This window comes from Pleurodeles waltl, chromosome 4_2 (assembly GCF_031143425.1).
Source record: "Pleurodeles waltl isolate 20211129_DDA chromosome 4_2, aPleWal1.hap1.20221129, whole genome shotgun sequence".
NCBI classification, from domain to species: Eukaryota; Metazoa; Chordata; class Amphibia; order Caudata; family Salamandridae; genus Pleurodeles; species Pleurodeles waltl.
In genome coordinates, this window is record NC_090443.1 from 383659875 (window position 1) to 383673367 (window position 13493).

The 13493-nt window shown below is 45.3% G+C and overlaps 1 protein-coding gene across 2 annotated transcripts in view; it reads right to left on the minus strand.

The window, feature by feature from the left end:
- Positions 1-1285: 1285 nt before the first annotated feature.
- The window catches only part of RNF2 (ring finger protein 2), a 131467-nt gene continuing 119259 nt past the window's right edge, over positions 1286-13493 (minus strand). For both annotated transcript variants that reach the window (XM_069231508.1, XM_069231509.1), the window contains exon 8: positions 1286-3251. In XM_069231508.1, coding sequence (XP_069087609.1) covers positions 3150-3251 — 102 coding nt within the window. In that variant the 3' untranslated portion in view covers positions 1286-3149. The remainder of the gene's footprint in view (positions 3252-13493) is intronic.

Here is a 13493-nt window from a genome sequence, read left to right on the forward strand (position 1 = left end):
AACCATACAATGACCCAACCCCATGAGAGACACAGATTATGCTAATGAGAGGTTATTAAACAATTGCTGAATACTACCACTAGCATACGGGTACTGTTCTATAGCAGTACCACGGTATGGATGTATCCGACGACTACAGTTATATCATACGCTGACGAGATTTGAACACCCTCCGATCTCTACACCTTGACTGTTGACACAAGGCCATTATGCTAGCAATACTGGCTCTCAAATGTAAATATTAACACTGGTTTCAATTGCTTTTTTATTTGGCATGTTTGTAAACAGTGATTATAAACTGTAAAGATTGTACACCCCCTAAAAGGTGGGATTCTGTTTGCTCTATGTACCTGTCCAATGATACGAAATAATAATAACAAATTACAACACACACAAAAAAAAAAAAAAAAACTAAAATAAAATAAAAAAAGGTAGCCAAAACATTGCCTACCTCCCTGCATAGGCAGCATCTTAAGACTTCGCTATTTATAGATACTGTTAGAAAATCTGAACTAATCCTCATTTCCAACGAGGCACTGATGCAACATGTAAAAAAGGGCATAGGACAAACCTGATTGGGCACCAGCCTTTGCTAGGTCGGTCTTATGCAAAAAAAAGAAATTCCTCATTGGACTTTTCCTTCCTTTAGGCGCTCCTGCTGATGCCGACATCTTGATGCAAGACTTAAAAATATAATTCCTTCTATTTCGTTAGGCTGGGAGTCAAAGAGAATGAGCGCACTGGAATATAAAATGTTTTGTTTGCGCAGTGTAACCCTAAAATCATCTGCCACTTGATTTTCGGAAATATTCATCCCTGCCTTCTGGAAAATAGGTGCGTTAACTACTCCAAAATATCAGAACCCTACATTCAATCCTCTAAGGAGCTACTGCTGGATGGCATGGCAGCACCACATTAAGATACTCCAAGTGGCTCGAAAACTGAAAAGACACTTTCTATGCAGTCAAAGAGTGTTCCACGGGGATGCCTGGATGAAAAACAGATTTTTCAGATGTTCAGGCACCATTGTTTGATATCCCCTTCGAAAGTTGGGGAAGTTGTGAAAAGGCTGACACACTGCTTGGGCACTGGAGGTAGTCTGGCTCTCCTCACAAATGTTTTCATCAACAGCATAGGAAATGTAAAAAGAAAACGAGGGAAAATGGTAAAGTTGTTTAAGGTAAGGAGTTCATCAGGGTATTGCAGCTGACTAATGTTTGACTCTAATGAAACATTAGGCATTAAAACATGCTTAATTCGCAAACGAATACACCTCACACTGACGTCACTGTTCAACAGATGGTTTATCAAACGCATATATGTTTAAACAAGAACATAAATACTGAGTAAATTTAACATTGTTGTGAAAAGAAAATGATGTTCACAAATCGGCTGCACGTTTTTTATACATATTATATCGATACCGAAGAAAAACAAGGACACTTTCTATACATATACACAATGCAGCTTCACGCTTGCCTCTTTCACTTTTGTACCAAAATTCTAATATAAACCACAATGAAAACTGGATATTTTGCAGCTGCAGTGACTACTTTGTCTGCACATTACCCTACGTAGCATGTAAAATAGGCTTGTAATCAGTAGGCATGCAGAGATTAAACATAGCACAGTAACAAACTGCATTAAAAAAAGAGGCCCTCCAGGTGTACAAAGTCAGTGGCTCAATTTCAATGGCATGGCACAGTCGAAAATTTCATTTTGGAAAATGTACATACCTATTGTTTAAAGTACTAAAAACAAATATAAAATTGTATACCAAAGTAGCCAATGAGGTGATGTTCATGCAGGACTCTGCCTGTGGACCTTCAATCAAAACGGACTATTCTGCATTTACAAATAGCTGTTGTGCATGAACAGCGCCTTTTTTGTTATTTTTACTAAGTTCACCTTGTTTTTGTTCCCACCTCAGAACCAGAAGGAAATTTGTGCCTCAAGTGGAACATACCTAGGTTCCAAAGAGAATGTGTACATGAGATGCTAAAATGTTGATTTTATTAAATAGAACCAAAAAATGACAATGACATGCAGCAGAAAAGCGCAGTTCGACCCAAGAAGTGCTGTAGGTGCAGAGGCGTTCCCAAGGTTTGGGACCTCACTGTTACGTATTTAGACAGAATTCTTGGTACCATTCTTGTTCAACACCGGCAGCCAAGAAATGTTTGGTTCTGCTTCTCTTGTGTGGTGAGACAGAGTAAGCGTTCAGAGCTCAGGCTACTTCGCCTCTCAAGGTGAAAATGTTGATAGGGATAGCAAATGCATAGCGATGGGAATCAAGCAATCGGTAGTCTCTTGCATTAAATATTCATTTGGGTGAGTAGTTTTACAACCACATTTTGCTTCAGAAATAGACCTTAGGGCTGCGGTAAATATATTAGGATCGGTGAACCGTTGAAAACAAAAACACAGAGAAATAACCATTTGGGAACATAGGAATAACTTGGAAGTGCTGCTAATCCTAAATTCAACCTCCATTTTCTTCTTTGCTTTGTGGCCATCGGAAGTAATACTCTTTATGCAGCTTCAGTCAGTGGGCTGGAAATGCTTGCCTTTAGATGACCTTTCACGTAACCTGGATTATCCGTGTCTGGAGATTAACTATTTAATGGAAATGTAAAAAATAAATAATTCAAAGTGTCCTTAAAGCCACCCTGCGCTTTTTCGAAATTAAAGAAAACAAAATCGGAACCAATTCTGAAACAAAACCTTGCCAAGCCATTTGGAAGAAAGAAAGCAGAAAAAAGCTTTAGGCAATAGACCAACCAGTGATGCAAGTTCTAAGGCAGCCTCGGCTGCCAGGAGGATCTGGCCTGCTTGCAACCGAGTCAAAATGTTGCTTTCTGTAATTCTAGTAACCTGGTTGCTACTTTCAAACTGGTAGCTTAAATGTCAATTGCTGGTGACATGTTACGCCTGTGATATTCACATGGAGATGTCTGCGCTTTTCTGCATCAAAAACGCAAAGGAATGTAGTAAGCATACTGATGCGCAAAATGAATGGAAAAGGTGAGCTCTGTCAGTCTAAGCCTTGCAGTATTATTTTCTTGATTCAAGGGAAGATGATGTCAGTCTCTTAAGAAATCACAGCTATAAAAGGGCAAGAGTCTTTGCTTCCAGCTTTCTCAAAAAGCTTATTTGTGCTCCTTAGTAGGCGCGTAATACAGTTCCATTGGTTTGTTGACTTTCCAGTACTTCTCGCTGACCAGTTCCAAAGAAAAAGAACCATTTAGTACCTAAGCGGAAAAAAGAAAGTACAAAGGTATCAGACTTAAATATGAAATGGTCGTTATATATGAAGAAAACAGACTGACCAAGTTTTCAAGTGATCAAGGCCTCTCATAAGGACTGAAAGGTGCAACTGTAGTGTACAGTAAATAGGACTAAACTTATCTGAGAAAATAACACTCAACATTGCATAGTATTGCTTATGCAATTCAGGCTTTGCCGGTCTGTTTAAAACAAATATCACGTTTTATTTATTGTATTTATTTATTACATTAAGAAGATGTAGAGTATATTTTACTGATTTAGGTCCAGAACCGCATATAAAACAAAGTAAACTTTGAATCAAAACGCCTTTCTCTAAATGTGTAAATGCAATTGTCCTAAATAGCCTAAAGCATTTAATATTCTTTGCCTTAGATCTGAACTTCCAGAAAAGGGTAACTGTTCTACTTCATCATTCTCTCCCGGCTTCTAAAGAAGGCTTAGATATGGATGGAAGAACAATGGCAGATAAGATCACTCGCCTTAGACTGCTCTGTAGCTTTAAGAAAATCAAGAGTGAGATGGATGGGAGACATCTGCAACATAAAAGATACACTCACAATACACGACTGCTGCTTCTTGCTTCTGTGTTTACATGGCCTTAATGACCAAAGTCTAGATGTTGAAAATATTTAGCATCATTAAGATAAACTAGTTCAAACGTTACAGATTTGTTTTGGAATTTGTGTTGAATTGATCTTAAGAGCTCTTGGTGCACTTTTCTTCTTAGACAAAAGAAGGATGGAAATTAATGTTTTGCATTACTTTAAATCATTAATGTTTATGGTTAGGTTCACATAACAGCATAACCTTATTACCTCTCCTATAGGTCTAGTCTCTAACTCTACTGTTGCCCTTTGGGAACATATTAATTTAATACAAATGCGATCCATGTTTTTATAGGTTTTGTTATTAAGTTGAGTTATAATTAGGGGTTGGGTAATTTCCCGTTTATTCTAACAATTTGGATTTATTTCAAGAAGATTGTGACACACATGATTTAAACTAATGGACACAATTTTAAACAATATTTTAAAGTCAGTATATGCATACTTGGTCCATTAAATAAATGAACACAGCTCGTGGGAAACTCATCGAGATAAAGGTTCTCGACTCCATGGTCACTTCAACCTAAACTGTGAACCACTTTATATAATGTGGCAGGACAGGGCTTTGCAATACAGCCCTACTGGGCCAGTTACTAGTGATGAAGCATGGTATGAACGTGAAGTTTCCTTCAATTTCAGACTTGCTGGAAAACTAAGTAATACCTTGCATTTACCCTGCCGCTAGAGAGCGGTCATTGTACTACAACAGGGACTGTGGCTGGCATTCAGATGGCAGCTACAGAGTAAGAGAGGTTTCTGACATTGAAGAATACCATGGTGGTATAAGCTAGTGGCATTGGACACACCCTTCTAGTATCTACAAAGCAAAATTTACTGAAGGCATAGGAATCAATGCAGAAATATCTACAATGAGACATGCTTTTAAATGCTGCAGTCCTGCCTATATTTTGTAATGCCTTCACTTGAAAAATGTGTGGGTAAGAGATGATGAAAACTGCACACCAGTCTTTGGAAGGGCACATCACTGAAATCCCCTAAGTGTTCAACGTAAACCCACAAGCTATCTTTCTATCTGTATGGCTACTAAAGCATGACTCAAGTTGCAGTTATACACCAAATAATTGCCTAGAGTTCACCCTTTTGAGAGCACACAAACTAGCTCAAACAGCCTCCAAGAGGAAATCAACTTAGTTAATGTGGCATAGCAAACATAGTTTGCTTATGAATGGTTTATGGTTCCTGTGTGCAGACAAGACTTTTGGGCGACGGTCCATTACACCACTACGAAACACTCCTCGAAGGTCAGCCTTGGCCAAAATAATGTACTATAATGTACTAAAATGCACTGATGCACCTAAAACCACTGAAAAGGAATACCGATTTAAAAGACAATCAAGTAACCAATGATAAGAGACTTTTTAACGCATGGACAAAGTGGGCTATTGCCTGCGGTGCCCACCTTCAATGGGATCTCCCTGTGCACATTAACTTTCTCTCGAGCTCACTTCTGCGTCTCTATCCTAATCTTTAACTTATAATTCAATATTGGTAGGCAACCTAGGGCTTGAATTAGCAACAAATGAGTAAGAAGAACGAGTTACTTACCTTCGGTAACGACTTTTCTGGTGGATACATTAGCTACCTGTGGATTCCTCACCTAATGAATACTCCCATGGCGCCAGCATTCGACGGAAATCTTCTTACTAGTCTCTGCACGTCGACGAGGACGTCACTCTAGCCCACGCGACGCCGTCTGACGTCATACAGGCAATAAGAGGTCCTCGACGACGTGCGGACGTCAGTACCAATCATTTTTTTACGTGCATGAGAACAACCAGGCAATGCAATGAAAGAGCAAGGCAACATCCCATTATATTGTAAAAATACACAACATTGCATGAATAACTGTAAATCTTTTATATATATATATATATATATATATATATATATATATATATATATATAACTCTCTCTTTTTTAAAAATATATACACACATCAAGTATATACACAAAGATATATACATATATATAAATATATTATATACAACATCTATTGCACCCTCAAAGACCAAGAGGAGCGCACTCAAGGATTACTTGGAAAGACCAGAAAGGCAATGGGGAGGCGGGTGGGACCGTGAGGAATCCACAGGTAGCTAATGTATCCACCAGAAAAGTCGTTACCGAAGGTAAGTAACTCGTTCTTCTGATGGATACAACTACCTGTGGATTCCTCACCTAATGAATAGAGTCCCAAAGCAGTACCACGCCCGGCGGTGGGTGCCTAAATGGTCAAACCAAGAAATCCTGCAGCACTGACCGTGCAAAATGGCCGTCCCTTCTAACCTCAGAATCCAAACAGTAATGTTTTGCAAAAGTGTGAAGGGACGACCAAGTTGCGGCCTTGCAGATGTCAACCACAGGAACACCCCTGGCCAAGGCCGAAGTGGCCGACTTAGCTCTGGTGGAATGAGCTCTAATGCCCTCAGGAGGATCCTTCTTTGCCAAAGAGTAACAGATTTTAATGCAAAGAACAACCCACCTGGATAGTGTTCTCTTGTGGACTGCCTTTCCTCTCCTCTTGCCCACGTATCCAATAAACAGCTGATCCTCCAGCCTGAAATCCTTTGTTCTATCAATAAAGAAGCTCAACGCTCTCTTTGGGTCCAGACGGTGCAGTCTTTCTTCCTCTTTGGAAGGATGAGGCGGAGGATAGAACGTGGACAAAGTAATTGCCTGAGCCAAATGGAAGGGTGAAACAACCTTCGGGAGGAAAGCAGCCTTGGTCCTCAACACCACCTTATCCCCATAAAAAGTTGTATAAGGGGGCTTTACTGATAAGGCCTGCAACTCACTCACTCTCCTTGCTGATGTTATAGCTATCAGGAAGACTGTTTTTAAAACCAAATACCTTAAGGGGCAAGAATGCATAGGTTCAAAAGGGGACCCCATAAGGAAAGTCAAGACCAAGGACAAATCCCATTGCGGCATAACGAATGGTTTTGGAGGATATTTATTTAGAAGACCTTTCAGGAATCTGATAATAATAGGGGATTTAAATGAAGATGGTTGGTCTGGAAGACATATGAAGGCTGACAAGGCCGATAAATAACCCTTAATGGTAGCCACTGCACAACCTTTCTGCGCTAGAGACAGAGCAAAAGACAAAACGTCCGATAGATGAGCATGCAAAGGATCAATCTGCCTCTCTCCACACCACGCAACAAATTTAGACCATCTATTAGCGTAGATAGATTTAGTGGAGTGTCGCCTGGCCGCTAATATAACATCCACTACCTCAGGCGGGAGAGAGAAGGAACTCAGGTTGCCCCGTTCAATCTCCAGGCATGTAGGTGCAGACTCTGGAGGTTGGGGTGTAGAACCTGCCCCTGCGACTGCGAGAGGAGGTCTGCCCTGAAAGGGAGATGGAGCGGAGGGCACATTGAGAGTTGGAGAAGGTCGGAGTACCATACCCTCCTTGGCCAATCCGGAGCTATTAGGATGACTAGAGCCCGGTCCTGGCGAATCTTCCTCAATACTCGAGGAATCAAGGGTATGGGAGGAAACGCGTAAAGCAACTGGCCGCACCAGGTTATTTGAAACGCGTCCCCCAACGCTCCCTGCATCGGATACTGGAGGCTGCAGAATAACGGACAATGCGCGTTCTCTCGAGTGGCAAACAGATCTACCCGAGGAAACCCCCACCTCTGGAAGATTAAACGGACTTGATCTGGATGGAGACGCCACTCGTGGTCTGCCGAGAAGTGGCGACTGAGACTGTCCGCACGCACGTTCAAGACTCCGGCCAGATGGTTTGCTATCAAGCAAATCTGATGGTCCTTTGCCCAGGACCATAGTCGAAGAGCTTCTCTGCAGAGAAGGTACGACCCCACTCCTCCCTGCTTGTTTATGTACCACATCGTGGTAGTATTGTCCGTTAGGACCTGTACCGACTGACCACGAAGGGAAGGGAGGAAGGCCTTGAGAGCCAGACGTACAGCCCGTAACTCTAACAGATTGATGTGAAACATCTGTTCCTCTGGAGACCAAAGACCTTTGATCTCCAGATCCCCCAGATGAGCTCCCCACCCTAGAGTGGAAGCATCCGTTATGACTGTGGCCACTGGTGGCGACTGCTGGAACGGCTTTCCTTGTGAAAGATTGTTGCTTGCAATCCACCACTTCAAATCCACAGCAGCATCTCTGGAGATCTTGACAGTACTCTCTAGATCCCCTTTGTGTTGAGACCACTGCCTTCGGAGGCACCACTGAAGAGCCCTCATGTGCCAGCGAGCATGCGTGACCAACAGAATGCAGGAGGCAAACAGACCGAGCAGACGAAGGACCTTGAGGACTGGAACTACCGCTCCATTTCGAAACATTGGAACCAAATCCTGAATATCTTGAATCCGCTGAGGCGGAGGAAAGGCCCGACCCAATGTTGTATCCAGTACTGCCCCTATGAACAGGAGGCGCTGAGAGGGCTCTAGGTGAGATTTGGGCTCGTTCACCGAAAAACCCAGGTCGAACAACAACTGGGTTGTTGACTGCAGATGATGCGACACAAGCTCCGGGGACTTGGCTTTGATCAACCAGTCGTCCAAGTAAGGGAATACTGCTATCCCCTTCCTTCTGAGTTCTGCCGCAACCACCGACATCACCTTCGTGAAGACTCGAGGTGCTGAAGTAAGACCAAACGGAAGGACCGCAAACTGATAGTGTTGCGATCCCACCACAAACCGGAGATACTTCCTGTGTGACTTGAGTATCGGGATATGAAAGTAAGCATCCTGCAAGTCGACAGACACCATCCAGTCTTCCTTGTTCAACGCCAAAAGCACCTGTGCTAGGGTCAGCATCTTGAATTTTTCCTGCTTGAGGAACCAATTCAAGATCCTCAGGTCCAGAATTGGTCTCAAACGACCATCCTTCTTGGGAATCAGGAAATACCTTGAGTAACATCCTCGACCCCTTTCCTGCTCTGGGACCAACTCCACCGCGCCCTTGGAAAGGAGGGCTTGTACCTCCTGTTCTAGCAACAGGAGGTGTTCTTCTGAACAATAAGAAGGGCGGGGCGGGATGAGGGGCGGGAACTCCCGAAAGGGAAGGGTGTAGCCTTTTCCCACAATACTGAGAACCCAAGTGTCCGTTGTAACAGTCTTCCATTTGGTGAGAAAATGCTGTAATCTTCCCCCTACAGGAGAGGAGTGAGTGGGAAATGGTGGAAGCCTAAGGCTGCTTCCCCTGCTGCACCCCGCCAGAGGATGAGGAAGAGGCAGAGTGCTGCTGAGAGGCTCCTCTGGTGCGGACCCTACCTCTCCCCCTGAAAGATCTATAGGGATGGGAAGAGGCAGGTTGCTGATATCTTCCCCGAAAGGAAGAGGAGGAAGAGCCACGCCCAAATCCACGAAACCTCCTGAAAAATCTGGTAGAGGCCGTGGAAGATGGAGCTTGGAGCCCTAACGACTTAGCCGTGGCCCTGCTTTCCTTAAAACGTTCCAAGGCCGAATCAGCCTTGGCTCCAAACAGTTTGTCCCCATCAAACGGGAGATCCAACAATGTGGACTGTACATCTGCAGAAAAGCCTGAGTTACGGAGCCAGGCCTGTCTCCTTGCCACCACAGTTGTGCCCATTGCTCTGGCTACCGAGTCGGTGGTATCCAGTCCCGTCTGGATAATCTGGGTCGCAGCAGCCTGGGCATTTGAGACAAGATCCAAAAGACCCTGGGGAAGCTCTGCAAACGATGAGGAAATGTCATCCATCAGAGCATGAATATACCTCCCCAGGATACAGGTTGCATTGGTGGCTTTTAACGCCAGACTGCAGGACGAAAAAATTTTCTTCGACTGCGCCTCTAGCTTCTTTGAATCTCTGTCCCCAGGCACCGTCGGGAAAGAACCAGGCGCTGACTTGGCTGAACAGGAGGCCTGCACCACCAAGCTCTCCGGCGTAGGGTGCCTAGATAGAAACCCAGGGTCAGTCGGAGCCGCCCGATACCTCCTGGCCACGGCTCTGTGAACTGCTGGGGAAGATGCCGGCCTCTTCCACACCTCTATCACCGGATCCAGCAGAGCGTCATTAAATGGCAACAGAGGCTCCGCCGCAGCTGAGGCCGGATGTAGCACCTCTGTTAAAAGGTTTTGTTTAGCCTCCACCACCGGCAAAGGCAGGTCCAAAAAACTAGCTGCCTTCCGTACCACTGCATGAAAGGAAGCAGCCTCCTCAGTATACTCCCCCGGGGACGAAAGATCCCACTCAGGGGAAGTGTCCAGCCCACTGGCCGACTCCAGTCCACGCAGCCCATCACCCGAGTCCTCTAGCTCTCCTTCCTCCAGGGCTCGTTGGTACTCCTGCTCTTCTAATACACGGAGAGCACGTCTCCTGGAATGAAGTCGCTGTTCAATACGCGGAGTCGACAATGCCTCCGCCGAAGTCGAAGATCGGCGCCGATCTTCAGAAGCCACCGACGCCGCGTCCGGCGCCACAGGTAACTTCGGCGCCGACAAAAGAGCAGCTGAAGCAGATGGACCCACCGGAGTCACAGGCCGAAATCCCGACTTCGACGTAGACGGGATGGAAATCCCCGGGGCCAATCCTTCTGAAGCCACCGGAGCGGCCACCGGCGCCGACACTGGCGCCGAGCCCACGTTCCCAAAAGGGAGAAAGGGCATAAAGGGTGCCGGCCGAAGAGGCGCAGGATCACCCAAAGAAAAGGCCAAAGGCCCAGCCGGAGCACCCCCTGGAGCCATCTGTTGGAAGATGGCATACATCGCATTCAAGAATGCGGAACTATCGGCTCCAGGTGTGGGAAAAGCCGGATACTGAGGTGCCTGTCTCGGAGGCGACCCCGACGCCGGCCTCGGCGTCTGCGCCGGAGAAAACACCTGAGGCTCCAATACCTCAATCACCGACGCCTGTCCAGGTGAAGTCGGAGACGCCGGAGAGGGCAACGGCGTCGAAGGATGCGGCGTAACCGTGGGACTGATCTCCCATGTCCTTCGGCGCCGATCCGAAGACCTGGAACGAGTCTCCTTCGAATGACGCCGAGATTCTCTACGGCGCCGGGAGTCTCGATGACGCCGATGTCTTGGAGAAGAAGACTTCTTGTGATGCTTCTCCTTCGATTTAGCCATAAACAGCTTCGCCTCACGTTCCTTGAGGGCCTTTGGATTCATGTGCTGGCATGAATCACAAGTCGAGACGTCGTGGTCGGAGCTCAAACACCAAAGGCAATCGGAATGAGGATCCGTCACCGACATCTTGCCTCCACACTCACGACAAGGCTTAAATCCAGACTTTCTCTGCGACATTATTACCACAGCGAAAGACTACGCAGCAAAAATACACTGTAACCAAAAAAGTAACAGTTGCTCCCTCGAAGATAACCGTTTCGAATGCACGGAAAAAAGGGAACCGACGTCCGCACGTCGTCGAGGACCTCTTATTGCCTGTATGACGTCAGACGGCGTCGCGTGGGCTAGAGTGACGTCCTCGTCGACGTGCAGAGACTAGTAAGAAGATTTCCGTCGAATGCTGGCGCCATGGGAGTATTCATTAGGTGAGGAATCCACAGGTAGTTGTATCCATCAGAACATTTAATTTTGTTGCAAACAGGGACCCCAAATATTTATTGCTCCTTAGGTTGACACTGTAAGCAAACTTCTTGTCACTAAAAAGAAGATAATCTAAGGCAAATTAAAAGTATTGAAAGGGGATTAGGTTTAGGCATTCTATAGTTTACTGGATGATTGAATCAAATAATGCAATGCATGAATTCCCATGATCTGATAAAGTGAAAAAGAGAGAACAAGGTGTGGCCAGGTGCCCAGGTTGGCAGATTTGTGGTAGCTTAGCTCTGTGCCACTTACACCTTGCTCCCTTTTACATGGTAGGAAATCAACCTGGCTCTTTCCTGCTCTTGGCATGCTTTGAAACTGAGGTGTGTCACAGAGTTAGACCCAACCAGCAACCAAAGAGTGGAAGTGGACTGCACCTACATAGTCACCAGCACAGCCAAACTCATGCTGCAGAGGACAAACTTGGCTCCCACTGGTGAACAGTGAATTAGGCTGCGCTGCAGGTGGCAGAAGTGGGCTGCCCAACCATACACATAAGCAGCTCCAGGCAGATGCCACCTATAGGGGAAGCGGTCCAGTCCATGCTGCCAGCCCCCAAGACAGTGTTTGGTACGGTGAGCAGATTCTGGCACTGGGCCGCCAAAACTACCAGATTCTAGGCGACGAATGAGGCTATAATGTGACTCTCACCACTTTAAGATGCAGTTCATCAGCGGGCCAAACACAGCAGCGCTTTTCATGACAACTGACCTCAAATTACTAGCAACCTCAAAGCAACTACCTGTAACACACCACTGTCTAGCGAGCCACCCCCTCTTTATTTTGTTCAATGAGAATGTTATTAGAGTGCAGTGGGGGAGTGCAAGGGATGCTGGCACCTCTCTCATTTGTGCTCTTTGGTGACGCTGCCCTCACAATGGGACCATGAGACTTCTTTTGGCATTAATCACTTCCTGTTAAGTGTGGGTAAGGGCTACATTCAACTTCTCATGTCTGTCCCATTACCACACAGACACTATCAAAGACCGAAAATAAGGGTGTGAGGGCGGACTGATGGTGCTTCGTCATCCCGACCTTATAGAGGTAACCTTTGAATACCATTAATCCTGCACAACAAATCTGTGGGCTCCAGCAGACTTAATGGGCTGATTGAGTTTCCTTGTGCTCCAGAGACTGCCTTGAACTTGCACTACAGCACCTCATAACCGGTATCTGCTTCCAGTTACCCGATTCATCCATTTAGCTGGTATCAAGTAACTCTCCTTTCTGCCTGCACCATTGCCACTCGGTGGCCAATATGGGTAGATTTAGACTCACGAATAACTTGCGTCAGGTGCTAAAATGAAAACCTCAACACCCTTGGAAATAGCTTCTGTGATAAGAGAAGCAGCTGCTGTGCAACCCTCTGGATTTAGATAGTGACACCCTACACAAACTGAATGCGATTCAAGGTATGCTTAGGAGTTAAAAATTGATGTAGTTGTCAGAAGGAATGCAAGGAAAGGAACGGACGTCAGCCCACAGGAGTGGAGTACCAATAAGAACAGCCCATCGCACAACAAGAGTTTGGTGGTGGCCTGGGCAGCTTAACAAATGGAGGAACCCCTGATATGGACACAGTTCCAAATGAATTTTATAGAATCTATACCAGAGTATTAGGTCCTAGGTTTGCAGCTTTAGTCTAAGCGACTTGGAAGGAAGGTTGCTTGCCTCCCTCGACCAGTGAAGCTATCATATCCTCAGTTTCTAAGCCTGACAGGGATCCATTACTGCTTACATTTTTGCCTCTCCTTCCTGGACTAAAACTGTGATCAGTTTGAATTCATCCTGGGACGTAATATCTTCTAGAATATCAGAAGTTATTTTGCACCCTAGAAGAAGCCCCAAATCTTGGTCTGATTCTGTGTCTCTGGTCATAGATCTCAAAAAGGCCTTCAACACTGTATATTAGAGTTAAATTATTAAGGTCCTCAAGAGGTTTGGATTTGGCAAACTGATGACCTGATAGATTAGGTGGCTCTATTCCAACCAACCTGTTAAAGTTCACAGAAGGGCCTAGAATTT